This window comes from Heterodontus francisci, chromosome 6 (genome assembly GCF_036365525.1).
Source record: "Heterodontus francisci isolate sHetFra1 chromosome 6, sHetFra1.hap1, whole genome shotgun sequence".
Taxonomy (NCBI): Eukaryota; Metazoa; Chordata; class Chondrichthyes; order Heterodontiformes; family Heterodontidae; genus Heterodontus; species Heterodontus francisci.
This window is the reverse complement of record NC_090376.1, coordinates 155,815,444-155,829,901: the sequence shown is the minus strand read 5'-3', so window position 1 is coordinate 155,829,901 and position 14,458 is coordinate 155,815,444. Positions and strand designations below refer to the sequence as shown.

The window sequence follows — 14,458 nt, the reverse complement described above, 5'->3', positions numbered from 1 at the left end:
AGTCCTGGAAACAGCCAACATCACCAGCAGCAAGGACATCCTCCTGCAAAGACAACTGTGTTGGGCGAGTCACATTGCCCAGATGGACAACAGTCGCCTGCCCAAGATCGTATTGTATGGATAAAAGGAACAGAGGGACCCCACACAAATGTTTCAAGGACTCCCTGAAGAAACCCCTCTGTGTGCCACATTGACCATCGCCAGTGTGAAGCACAGGCCATAGATCGTGATGCCTGGAGATGCTACATAGGGAATGCTACAGACACCTTTGCGACTGAGTGAAGAACCAGCATGGAAGAGAAGAATAGATCCAGTTGCCCCCAGCAATGACTACACCTTCACTTGTACCCGCTGTGGGAGAATCTGCTGGTCACGGATAGGCCTGACTAGCCACCAGCAGGCCTGTAACTGATGACTGCAACCTTCCCAAAATCTTAGTCCGCAAAGAAATGCCAAGAGATTCTCACAGACAGCAAGTAAAATGCACTAATTTTTTCACTTTTAATTAAAATTTTACAGACGCGAAATAAATGATTAGGATTAAGGTAGAAGCTGAGATAGGAACTTCAAAACAATATAACAATGGAGAAATGTGATTATTGTACAATTATAAAATTAGCTGTCAGGCCCAAAGAAGCTGTGCAGCAGGAATTATGAACCACAATAGGGCTCCCGTGTCCTCACCTTATACCCCACCAGCCTCCACATTCAATGGACCATCCTCCACTACTTCCGCTAACTCCACTGTGATGCCACCACCAAACATGTCTTTCCCTCCACTCCCCACTCGACATCCCGAAAGGACCGTTCCCTCCATGACACCCTGGTCCACTCCTCCAACATGCCAAATGCCATTTTACGTTGGCCGACGGCAGGCGAGATCAAGGTGCCGCTTGCCGTCTGCTTAGCATCAATTAAGAGCCAATTGAGGTCGTTAATAAACTAATTGACAGCTATTTTACATCGGCTGTCAAATTTGACGGCAGTAAAACGAGTCGAAGTGGGTGTTGGGAACCCGGCAGCTTTAAGAGCAACAGGCAATGTCTCTAAGAAGGAGTTGGAGGTACTTTTATTTGGTTCATTGTTCGTTGATATTTCTTTGCATGACTTTTAAGTTTGGGGTTGTTTCTGCTGGTTCAGCAGGGGTCATCTGAGTGCAAGTCACTCCTGGTCAGGCCACAGCAGTATTGACTTATTGGGTGAAGGGGAGGGGGTTGGGTGCCTGTCCTTACAGCAGGCTGGTAATACTTGTGCTAATTACATCTCTGGAACACTGCATCAATGGGAATTGTCCACTCTGGAGGCTCATCTAATGAGGAGGACAAGGAGGACAACCAGCCAGGGGAACCAGCAACCTGCCAGCCCAGTGCAGCCTCGTAATGGGAAAGGGGGAGAAGGTGACAGAGTGCCCCGGTGCAACCACCTGTCAGAGTCAAGCCTACCCAGCAGACAGGGTCTACCGCCCACGTCTAAGCTTTCTACAAATGTCAGAGCGCCAGTCCTGAAGAAGACTGTGCCCGTCACAAGAGACTGTCACACCTATGTGTGAGATGCTGGCAGCAGAGGTCGCTTCTAACTGTGTGGGTGCCCAGCCAATGTCGGTTGCACTGAAGCTAACAGTTGCACTAAACTTCTATGCATCAGGCTCATTCCGGGCTCCATCAGGAGACATGTGCGGAGTCTCCCAATTATCAGCACATCACCACATTAAGTGGGTGACTGATGCCATATTCAGGCAGACCAATCAGTTCATCAAGTTCAAGATGGATGCCGCCAGTCCGGCCGAGAGAGCCAGAGGCTTCAGTGCCATTGCTGGGTTCCCCATGGTCCAAGGCGTAATTGACTGCACTCATGGCCATTAGAGCACCTACAGGTCAGTCAGGGGCCTTCATTAATCGAAAGGGATTTCACTCAATGAATATTCAAAACATCTGTGACCACCGTAAGGGTATATTGCAGGTGTGTACTCATTATCCTGGAAGCAGTCACGATGCATTCATTGTCCGGAACTCCCAGGTGCCAACACTATTCAGCCCTTCTGAATGCCTGCAAAGATGGATACTTGGCGACAGGGGTTATCTGCTGAAGACATGGCTGATGACAATGGTGAGGAACCCAAGGAATGAGGCTGAGAAACATCAAAATAAGAGACATGCGACCACCAGAGTGACCATAGAACAGGCGACAGGTCTTCTCAAAATTAGATTTAGGTTTTTTGATTGCTCAGGTGGTACCCTCCAGTACTCGCCAGCAAGGGTATCTAGAATTATTGTCATCTGCCACGCCTTACATAACCTGAGAATGGAGAGGGGAGAGGCCCTGGAGGATGATCTAGTTCAGCGCAAGACATCCTCAGACAAAGATGGTGATACGGATGAGTAAGAGGGGCTGCAGCCACCTGAACGGCGGGGGGAGGGAGCTGGAGGTTTGGGGGAGTTAAGTGCAAGGGAGACAAAAACAAGAAATGCTGGAATCACTCAGCAGGTCTGGCAGCATCTGTGGAAAGAGAAGCAGAGTTAACGTTTCGGGTCAGTGACCCTTCTTCGTTCCGAAAATCCCTCTTGAGGCTCAATTGGTCCTCTTTGCTGACCTCAGAGAGATGAGCAGCATCTAATTGTTACCTGAGTATCAGAGACAGATCTCTAATGCTCCAATGCTCCATGGGGCCCACTCTCTCTGTGAGGTTAAGCATAGCCTCCAGGATCGGGCCCTCCAACACAGCCACCAATCTGTCAGTGGAGGAAGCCTGGTGGGCAGATGAAAGGGACTGTGCGGTCCTCATGGCCTGGATGGAGATCTCCAAAGTATAAGCCATAGCACGCAATGTCTCTCGTAACTCCACCAGATCTCCACGCACCGCACGCTGCACCTGCAGTATCTCCCGCCGAATGGATGTCAGCAGAGGCTCATCATCAGCTTGTGGCTCTGCACTGGCCTGGCCTCCCACAGTCCTCCAAGTGTCAGAGGCATCGGCCAGTACTGCCTCTGGCAGCTGGTCCGGCACTTGTGTGGTGCTGACACCAGATTATGACCACGAATCCGCGGAGACACGCATGCCAACCGAGGTGAATGTCTCTGAGCTGGCGCTGGGTGTGGGGAGAGGATGTGACGCTACATCCTCTGAGGTCTACTCCTCCTCAGAGCTGCTGCGTTTCACCTGCAGGGAAAATCAGAATGATCAGTTGTGATCAGCACTCCTGACTGGAGGATATGTCATAGACTGCAGTGTGGGCACATGTGTGTGATTTTAGTTTGTGAGCACCCTTCATTGCCTGAAACAATCGCCACCTCGCCTTCCTCCACTCCCGCTCCTTGACCACACACTGGGGAACTCACCCCTTGGGCTGAGTGCTGCATCTCAAACCAATGACAGTGAAGAGCATAGATGGAACACCTCTGGACCACTGTGCGTCACAGATGTGCCCATTATATGGCCCAAGGCATGGCTGCAGTCAATCACTGAACATAGATGGCTTCGACCTTGCAGCATCAGCACCCATTGACATTCACGTGTCAGTTAAAAGCTGCGATGACTGCGGAATGCCCCTTACACTGGCAGAGCGCAGAAGGTCACTGACCTGCTTGCGGCACTGGAGCCATGTCCTCCTAATTACTCCACGGCTGCTGACCTCCTCCGCTACCTCCAGCCACGCCTTCTTCTGACCTGGGTAGGCCTCCTCCATCTGTCTGATGGGAAGAGGATCCCCCCGTCTTCCTCATCCGGCTGGAGGAAGACATGCAAGGAGTCCTCTGAGATCCGTGGGGCCATGGGGCTGCTTCTCCCTTCCATTGTCACCAGCGGGTTCTGGTGGGCTTCTGTTTTATTTCAAATTGTTGGATTGGTGGGCACTTTAATCCTTCCTCCAGTCCTTTCACCCTCAGGCTGCTGTTTTACCTTTGGCGATATGCTGTTGCTGCTACAAACAAGATTTTTGCTGTAGGTAAGCCTCTCAGAGCCACAGAGGTTGCTGAAAGCCCTTTTAAATAGCTTTCAGCAACCTCTTCTGGCTCTAGCCCCGACCACACGCTCCCTTTTCATACAGAAATATGCCGTGGAGCCGTTAATTGGCTGCTTCACGCGTGGAGCGGGTACAAGCTCTGCACCCGCTTCTGCCTCCCTGAACTTGGAACCGCCGACAGCTGCAAAATTCCGACTGTTAACTCTGTTTCTCTCTCTCCACAGATACTGCCAAACCTGCTGAGTATTTCCAGCACTTTTTTGTTTTTATTCCAACATACTGCACTGTGGAACAGCAATACATTGCATTGCTGGACTGCAAATGAAGGTAGAAATATCTAAATATCAAGTCCAATGTTATATGGATTTCATGGGCACATTAACCCTTTGAGAATTATAGTAACACCCACTATAATAAAATAATATGCAAGGGGTTGCACTGCTTCAGATGTTTATTCCTGTGCCACCTTTCTGGAAACAGGAGAGACAAAATGCAATCTTACAGTGATTTATAATTTGACTTAAAATGCAATCATGTGAAAGAATGTGCGCTTCACTGTATATGGTTAAAGGATGCATAAAATAATATCCTACAAATCTGCTCTAGATGTTTATGAAATCTAATTTTCTTTTCATTTTTCCATTAAAAAAATTATCTGAGACATGACGAGCTCTAAAAGGATCAAAATATTTACTTTAATTTAGAAATCTTGTTGGTCTACTGAACAGTCATGGATGAAAGCCTGTAAATTTTCAAAAGGCAGTCACCAAATGATTACTGCACAATAATTTAAATACTGGTAGCAAATTATTGAATCATAGACTGCAACACTACAGGGGGAAATTTATACTGTCCTGTGTGGTGGGTTTCGAGACAGAGAGAGCATAGAATCGTGTGGGATGATGGCAGGGAGAAACAGTGAAAATAGGAGCAGGAGTAGGCCATTCGGCCCTTCGAGCCTGCACCACCATTCAATACGATAATGGCTGATCGTCCAAACTCAGTACCCTGTTCCCGCTTTCTCCCCGTATCCCTTGATCCCATTATCCCTAAAAACTATATCTAACTCGTTCTTGAATATATTTAATGATTTGGCCTCAACTACTTTCTGTGGTAGAGAATTCCACAGGTTCACCGCAGGGTGAAGAAATCCCTCCTCACCTCAGTCCTCAATGGCTTACGCTTTATCCTTAGACTGTGACCCCTGGTTCTGGACTCCCCCGACATTGGGAACATCCTTCCTGCATCTAGTCTGTCAGGTCCTGTTGGAATTTTGTAGGTTTCTATGAGATCCCCTCTCATTCTTCTGAACACTCGCAAATACAAGCCTAATCGACCCACTCTCTCTTCACACGTCAGTCCTGCCATCCCAGGAATCAGTCTGGTGAACCTTCGCTGCATTCCCTCCATAGCAAGAACATCCTTCCTCAGATAAGGAAACCAAAACTGCACACAATATTCCAGATGTGGTCTCACCAAGGCCTTGTATAATTGCAGCAAGACATCCTTGCTCCTGTACTCGAATCCTCTCTCTATGAAGGCCAACATACCATTTGCCTGCTTAACTGCTTGCTGCACCTGCATGCTTACTTTCAGCAACTGATGCACAAGGACACTCAGGTCTCGCTGCACCGCCCCATTTCCCAATCCATTGCCGTTCAGATAATAAACTGCCTTTCTGTTTTTGCCACCAAAGTGGATAACCTCACATTTATCCACATTATACTGCATCTGCCATGTATTTGCCCACTCACTCAACCTGTCCAATTCACACTGGAGCTTCTCTGCATCCTCCTCACAGCTCACACTCCCACCCAGCTTTGTGTCGTCAGCAAACTTGGATATATTACATTTAATTCCCTCATCTATATCATTAATATATATTGTGAATAGTTGGGGTCCTAGCACCGATCCCTGCGGTACCCCACTAGTCACTGCTTGCCACTTCGAAAAAGACCCGTTTATTCCTACTCTTTGCTTCCTGCCTGCCATCCAGTTCTCTATCCGTGTCAGTACCTTACCCCCAATCCCATGCGCTTTAATTTTGCACGCTAATCTCTTACGTGGGACCTTATCGTAAAACTTCTGAAAGTCCAAATACACCACATCCACTGGTTCTCCCTTATCTATTCTACTAGTTACATGCTCAAAAAATTCCAGTAAATTTGTTAAGCATGATTTCTCTTTTTTAAATCCATGTTGACTTTGTCCAATCATGTCATTGTTTTCCAAGTGTTCTGCTATTACATCTTTGATAATGGACTCTAGCATTTTCCCCACTACCTTGTTTTTTAAATAGTGGGGTTACATTAGCTACCCTCCAATTTGTAGGAATTGTTCCAGAGTCTATAGAATCTTGGAAGATGATCCCCAATGCATCTACTGTTTCTCGGGTCACTTCCTTAAGTACTCTGGGATGTCGATTATCAGGTCCTGGGGATTTATCGGCCTTCAATCCCATCAATTTCCCCAACACCTTTTCCCTCCTAATACTGATTTCATACAGTTCCTCCTTCTCACTAGACCCTACGTTCCCCAACATTTCTGGGAGGTAATTTGTTTCCTCCTTTGTGAGGACCGAACCAAAGTATGTATTTAATTGGTCTGCCATTTCTTTGTTCCCCATTATCAATTCCCCCGTTTCTTACTGCAAGGAACACACATTGTCTTCACCAGTCTTTTCTCTTCATATATCTACAGAAGCTTTTCCAGTCAGTTTTTATGTACTCTGCAAGTTTACTCTCATACTCTATTTTCCCCTTCTTAATCAATCCCTTTATTTATTTTATTTTATTTATTTAGAGATACAGCACTGAAACAGGCTCTTCGACCCACCGAGTCTGCGCCGACCATCAACCACCAATTTATACTAATCCTACATTAATCCCATATTCCCTACCACATCCCTACAATTTTCCTACTACCTACCTACACTAGGGGCAATTTACAATGGCCAATTTACCTATCAATCTGCAAGTCTTTGGCTGTGGGAGGAAACCGGAGCACCCGGCGGAAACCCATGCGGTCACAGGGAGAACTTGCAAACTCCACACAGGCAGTACCCAGAACCGAACCCGGGTCGCTGGAGCTGTGAGGCTGCGGTGCTAACCACTGCGCCACTGTGCTGCCACTTTGCCCTCCTTTGCTGAATTCTAAACTGCTATCAATCCTCAGGTTTGCTGCTAGTTCTGGCCATTTTATATTTCTCCTCCTTGGATCTAATACTATCCCTTATTTATTTTGTAAGCCACGGTTGAGCCACACTTCCTGTTTTATTTATGCGTCAGACAGGAATGAACAATTGTTGTAATTCATCCATGCACTCTTTAAATGCTAGCCATTGCCTATCCACTGTCAACCCTTTAAGTAACCGTTCCCCAATCTATCGTAGTCAACTCGCGCCTCATACCTTCATAGTTTCCTTTATATTAGATCCAGGACCCTAGTCTCGGAATCAACTCTCTCACTTTCCATCTTAACGAAGAATTCTTTCATGTTAATGTCGCTCTGCCCCAAGGGACCCCGTACAACAAGATTGTTAATTAATCCTTTATCATTTACACAATACCCAGTCTAGGATTGCCTGTTCTCTAGTTGGTTCCTCAACGTATTGGTCCAAAAAAACCATCACGTATGCATTCCAGGAATTCCTCCTCTACAGTATTATTGCTAATTTGGATTGCCCAATCTATATGTAGATTAAAATCACCCAGAATTACAGTTGCACCCTGAGTGCATGCATCTCTAATTTCTTGTTTAAAGCCATCGTCTACATCACCACTGCTGTTTGGGGGTCTATATACAACCACCACCAACGTTTTCTGCCCCTTGGTGTTTCTTAGCTCCACCCTTACAGATTGCACATCAGGATTCTCTGAGCTAATATCCTTCCTTACTATTGTATTGATTTCCTCTTTTACTAACAACGCTGCTCCACCTCTTTTCCTTTTTTGCCTGTCCTTTCTAAATATTGAATACTCCTGGATGTTTAGTTCCCATCCTTCGTCACCCTGCAGCCATGTCTATGTAATCACAACTATATCATATCCATTTACATCTATTTGCGCGGTTAATTCACCTAACTTATTGCGAATACTCCGCGCATTGCGACACAATACCTTTAGGCTTGTCTTTTTAACATTCTCAGTCATCTTAGCATTATTTCCCACTATGACCCTATTTGTTTCTTGCTCTTGATTTCTATGTCTTCCACTTTTGCTTTTTAGTTTCCTGTCTTTCATTTCTATCCTTGTTTTCTCCTCAGTCTCCCCACTCAGGTTCCCATCCCCCTGCCATTCCAGTTTAAACCCTCCCCAACAGCACTAGCAAACGCCCTCGCGAGGACATCGGTTCCGGTCCTGCCTGGGTGTAACCTGTCCCACCTGTACAGGTCCCACCTTCCCCAGAACCGGTTCCCATGACCCAGGAATCTAAATCCCTCCCTCCTGCACCATTTCTCCAGCCACACATTCATCTGGTCTATTCTCCCGTTCCTATACTCACTAACACGTGGCACAGGAAGTAATCCTGTGATTACTACCTTTGAGGTCCTGCTTTTTAATTTAGCTCCTAACTCCTTAAATTCATCTTGCAGGACCTCATCCCTTTTTCTACCTATGTCATTGGTACCAAAATGTACCACGCACTTGGCTGTTGCTGCTTTCCCCTGGGAGGCCATCCCCCCCAACAAAGTGGTATATCTGTTTGAGAGGGCGATGGCCACAGAGGACTCCTGCACTACCTGCCTGCGCCTACTACTCCACTTCCCTGGGGTTTCCTGGCACCATCCCACCTCTGCCAAAATTTAGTCCTGAGAGGGAAGGTCTGTGAATGGCCTTCCCACCCCGCTGCCAACTGAGGCCCTTAACTGGGCAATTAACCTCAATAAAGGGCCTTTTCCTGCTGCAGCCGCATTTATCTGTGCAGCGGGTGCCCCTGTCACCACACGAGAAGCACAGCAGAAAAGCCGTGTGGGCTGCTTCCTGGTTACGCTGGGGAGGGGGAGGTTCTCTTGTTAAAAGGCACTCAGTGCCTGAACGAGGGACCTGGTATCGGGAAGGGGGCTCCTGCTGAGAGACCCCCCCCACCCTTGCTAGCAATCCCCCCCTCCCCACTCCACCGCAACCTCCACCCCATGACCCCTCCCACCCTGACCTACTTGTGGCCTGGGTTCAACAAAGCTCCTGGGCCTCCAGCAGGTGCTCCTCCAGGAGACGCCACTGCCTCTGTGGTGGCGCTGTGGCTGCCAGCTCTCCGACAGGGTCCTTGGTCCCGTGGAAGACCCTCCACTGTCTGCTTATTTGCCTGTTTGGCACTAGATTCGGGAGGCCTTCCAGAAAAGAGGCGACGCAGGGATCTTGGCTTCGCTTTTAACTAAGATAAGAAAGGTCTACAGTTTATTTTCATAAATAGTAAGTAGTTTTTTTAGGGAGTTCAGTAGTAATGAGGACCAGGGAAGAGGGGCCCCAGAGTAATTGATATTGATGGATATTAAGCATCTTCCAAAAGGTTTAATTTAAAGGGTTCAGTCATGGCAGGAGAGCTCAGAGCCGTGATGTGCTCCTCGTGCTCTATGTAGGAAGCCGGGAACATTTCCAGTGCCCAGGACCAGCATGTGTGCAGGAAGTATCTCCAGCTGCAGCTCCTGGAAGCCCGAGTTTCAGAACTGGCTGGGGACACTGGAGCATCCAAGAGGCGGAGAGTATTGTGGATACCGCATATAGAGAGGTGGTCACACCGCAGGCTCAGACTCCACAGGCAGGAAGGGAATGGGTGACCACCAGGCAAAGCAAGAGGACTAGGCAGGCAGTGCCGGAATCTCCTGTGGCTATTCCCCTGCAAAACAGATATACTGCTTTGGATACTGTTGGGGGGAATGGCCTCTCAGGGGAAAGCAGCAGCAGCCCAACAAGGGGAATAGACAGGCGTTTCTGTGGCTACAAACGAGACTCCAGGATGGTATGTTGCCTCCCTGGTGCTCGGGTCAAGGATGTCTCAAAGCGGTTACAGGACATTCTGAAGGGGGAGGGTGAACAGCCAGTGGTCATGGTACACATTGGTACAAACAATGTAGGTAAAAAAAAGATGAGGTCCTTAAAGCAGTATATGGGGAGTTAGGAAGTAAGTTGAAAAGTAGGACCTCAAAGGTAGTGATCTCAGAATTACTATCAGTGCCACGTGCTAGTCCGACTAGAAATAGCAGGATATATCGGATGAATACGTAGCTGAAGAGATGGTGTGAGGGGGAGGATTTTAGATTCCTGGTACATTGGGACCAGTTCTGGGGGAGGTGGGACCAGTACAAACTGGATGGGTGATATCTGGGCTGGACTGGGACTGATGTCCTTGGGGGAGTATTTGCTGGAGTTTTTGCGAAGACTTCAAACTAAAATGGCAGGGGGATGGGAACCTTTGCAAGGAGTCGGAAGGGGGGATCAAATTCAAGAACAAATGTCAGTAAGGAGAATAAGAAAAATGATAGACAGAGAGATCAAGGGCCAGATTCAAACAGGGCCACAGTGAAAAATAGTGGGAAGGGGACAAGTAATGTTAAAAAGACAAGCCTTAAGGCTTTGTGCCTTAACGCGTGGAGCATTCGCAATAAAGTGGATTAATTAATCGCACAAATATATGTAAACGGGTAGGATATAGTCGGGATTACGGAGACTTGGCTGCAGGGTGACCAGGCATGGGAAATGAACATCCAGGGGTAGTCAGTATTTAGGAAGGACAGACAAAAAGTAAAATGCAGTGGAGTTGCATGGCTGGTTAAAGAGGAAATTAACACAATGGTGAGGAAGGATATTAGCTCTGACGATGTGGAATCTGTATGGGTAGAGCTGAGAAACACTAAGGGGCAAAAAAGGTTAGTGGGGGTTGTATATAGACCCCCAAACTGTAGTGGTGATGTTGGGAATGGTATTAAACAGGAAATTAGAGATGCATGCGATAAAGGAACATCCGTAATTATGGGTGACTTTCATCTGCATATAGATTGGGCAAATCAAATTAGTCACAATACCGTAGAGGAGGAATTCATGGATGGTTTTCTGGACCAATATGTTGAGCACAGGCCATCCTAGACTGGGTATTGTGTAATGAGAGAGGAATAATTGACAATATACTTGTGCGAGATCCATTGTGGATGAGCGACCATAATATGATAGAATTCCTCATCAAGATGGAGAGTGACGTTGTTGATTCTGAGACTAGAGTCCAGAATCTTAATGAAGGAAACTATGAAGGTATTAGGTGCGAATTGGCCATGATGGATTGGAAAACGTTACTTAAAGGGATGACGGTGGATAGGCAATGGCAAACATTCAAAGAGCACATGGATGAACTGCAACAATTGTTTATTTCTGTCTGGCGCAAAAGTAAAACAGGAAAGGTAGCCAAACCATGGCTAAGAAGGGAAATTGGAGATAGCATTATATCCAAGGAAGAGGCATACAAATTCGCCAGAAAAAACAACAGACCTGAGGATTGGGAGCAGTTTAGAATTCAGCAAAGGAGGACCAAGGGATTGATTAAGAAGGAGAAAATAGAGTGAGAGTAAGCTTGCGGGGAACATAAAAACTGACTGTAAAAGTTGCTATCGGCATGTGAACAGAAAAAGATTGGTGAAGACAAATGTAGGTCCCTTACAGTCAGAAACAGGGGAATTTATTTTGGGAAACAAAGAAATGGCTGAGCAACTAAATGCATTCTTTGGTTCTGTCTCCACGAAGGAGGACACTAATATCATACCAGAAATGTTGGGGAGCACAGGGTTTGTGAGAGGGAGGAACTGAAGCTAATCAGTATTAGTAGAGAAATGGTATTAGGGAAATTGATGGGATTGAAGGCCGATAAATCCCCAGGGCCTGATAATCTACATCCCAGAGTACTAAAGGAAGTGGCCCTAGAAATAGTGGATGCTCTGGGAGATCATCTTCCAAGATTCTATAGACTCTGGAACAATTCCTACAAATTGGAGGGTAGCTAATGTCACCCCACTATTTAAAAAGAGAGGTAGAGAGAAAACAGGGAATTATAGACCAGTCAGCCTGATGTGGGTTCCGGGGAAAATTCTAGAGTCCATTATCAAAGATTTTATAGCAGAGCACTTAGAGAACAGTGGTAGAATCAGACAGAGTCAGCATGAATTTACACAAAGGAAATCATGCTTGACAAATCTACTAGAATTCTTTAAGGATGTAACTAGTAGAGTTGATGAGGGGGAGCCAGTGGATGTGGTTTATTTGGACTTTCAGAAGGCTTTCGACAAAGTCCCACATAAGAGATTAGCGTGTAAAATTAAAGCACATGTGATTGGGGGTAGTGTATTGGGATGGATAGAAAATTGGTTGGCAGACAGGAAACAAAGAGTAGGGATAAATGGGTCTTTTTCCGAATGGCAGGCAGTGACGAGTGGGATACCGCAGGGATCAGTGCTAGGACCCCAGCTATTCACAATATATATTAATGATTTAGATGAGGGAACTAAATCTAATATCTCCAAATTTGCAGAGGACACAAAACTGGGCGGGAGGGTGAGTGGTGAGGAGGATACAGTGAGGTTTCAGGGTGATTTGGACAATTTGAGAGAATGGGCAAATGCATGGCAGATGCAGTATAATGTGGATAAATGTGAGGTTATCCACTTTGGTAGCAAAAACAGGAAGACAGATTATTATCTGAACGGCTATAAACTGAGAGAGGGGAATATGCAAACGAGAACTGGGTGTTCTCATACACCAGTCGCTGAAGGTAAGCTTGCAGGTACAACAGGCGGTAAAAAGAGCAAATGGTATGTTGGCCTTCATAGCAAGAGGATTCAAGTACAGGAACAGGGATGTCTTGCTGCAATTATACAGAGTGAGGCCACACCCAGAATATTGTGTGCAGTTTTGGTCTCCTTATCTGAGGAAGGATGTTCTTGCTATAGAGGGACTGCAGCGAAGGTTTACAAGACTGATTCCTGGAATGGCGGGACTGAGGTATGAGGGAGAGATTGAGTTGGTTAGGATTATATTTGCTGGAGTTCAGAAGAGTGAGGGGGGATCTCATAGAAACCTATAAAATTCTAACACGACTTGACAGGGTAGATACAGGAAGGATGTTCCCGATGGTGGGGGAGTCCAGAATCAGGGGTCATAGTCTAAGGATACGGGGTAAACCTTTCAGGACTGAGATGAGGAGAAATTTCTTCACCCAGAGAGTGGTGAGCCTGTGGAATTCGCTACCACAGAAAGCAGTTGAGGCCAAAACATGGTATGTTTTCAAGAAGGAGTTAGATATAGTTCTTGGGGTGAAAGGGATCAAAGGATATGGGGAGAAAGCGGGAACAGGTTACTGAGTTGGATGATCAGCCATGATCATAATGAATGGCAGAGCAGGCTCGAAGGGCTGAATAGCCTACTCCTGCTCCTATTTTCTATGTTTCTATGTTTACCGGATGTCGAAATCCCCGCTGCCAGAAAAAAATCGCAGCCCACATTAGTGAAAATGCGCTTGATTTTTTAAAAAAGTGACTTTACTTCCTTTTTGTAACAATATATGTCATATTTAAGCATTTTTCATATAGTTGTAATTCACAAAATGTCCAACTGAATAAACACAGACAGAAGTTGTAAGGAATACCTTGAAGCTCCCACACTTTCAATGGTGCCATGTCATTGATGCTTTCAATAAGATGTTTTCTTAATTCCTTCAGCTGGCCTTTTAAATAAGGATATCGGTGCCTGTTAAAATAACAGTGTAACAGTTACACAGAGGGAGAGGCAGAAAGGGGCGTGAGCAGTGTGCATGTGGGATGGCAGGAAGGAGCAGCATGTGGGAAGGAGGAGGGTGTGGAGGGCAGGAAGGAAAAGGGTGTTATGATCTGCTTTCAGTCAACCTTCTTCATTCTATGGTTCACTCATTCGCTTTGAGCAAGCACAAGGCACTTGATGGTGGAGTATATGGAAATCTTATTGATATACATTATGAGGGGGGTAATGTATATGTATACTGAGATGCTTTTTGGTTTCGTTATTTTTTGAACTCTCCAAATAACTGTTGAAAACCATGCTCATTTATACACCTTAGTCTGTCTACATCAAAGGTACATGTCCCAGATAAGACCTCAAGTTGTCTGTTCCTGAATTCTTTGAAAACAGTCTATTTATATAAACAGTCACAACAATTCATTTCAAAAGATACTTCCTTCAAACAAGATTTCTTATCTGAACTTTTCTTGAATCCTTTGAGGAGTACTTTTATTAATGGCTTATTTTTCTAAACATTCCTCTATATTCTTGGCAATGGAACCCTGTGCCTATGTTTAATACACTAGACACCGTATACTTTAATCACTCATTGTTGATATCGTCCCAATCACGTATTTCCTTCCACAAGTATTTCTTGTCGGCAATACTAAGATAGCAAAAGAACAAGATAAGCTTCCTTCTGTAGCCCCAAGTTGCTAACATGTTCATATAGTAAAGCCTATTGCTTCAAAGACATTTGAAAGAAAT

The 14,458-nt window shown here is 45.9% G+C and overlaps 1 protein-coding gene across 1 annotated transcript in view; it reads right to left on the bottom strand.

Annotated features, from left to right (window-relative positions):
• The window catches only part of uggt2 (UDP-glucose glycoprotein glucosyltransferase 2), a 740,193-nt gene that overhangs the window by 530,045 nt on the left and 195,690 nt on the right, over positions 1-14,458 (bottom strand). Inside the window, exon 9 of the mRNA XM_068034396.1 lies at positions 13,584-13,684. Within this exon, the coding sequence (XP_067890497.1) occupies positions 13,584-13,684 (101 nt within the window). The remainder of the gene's footprint in view (positions 1-13,583; positions 13,685-14,458) is intronic.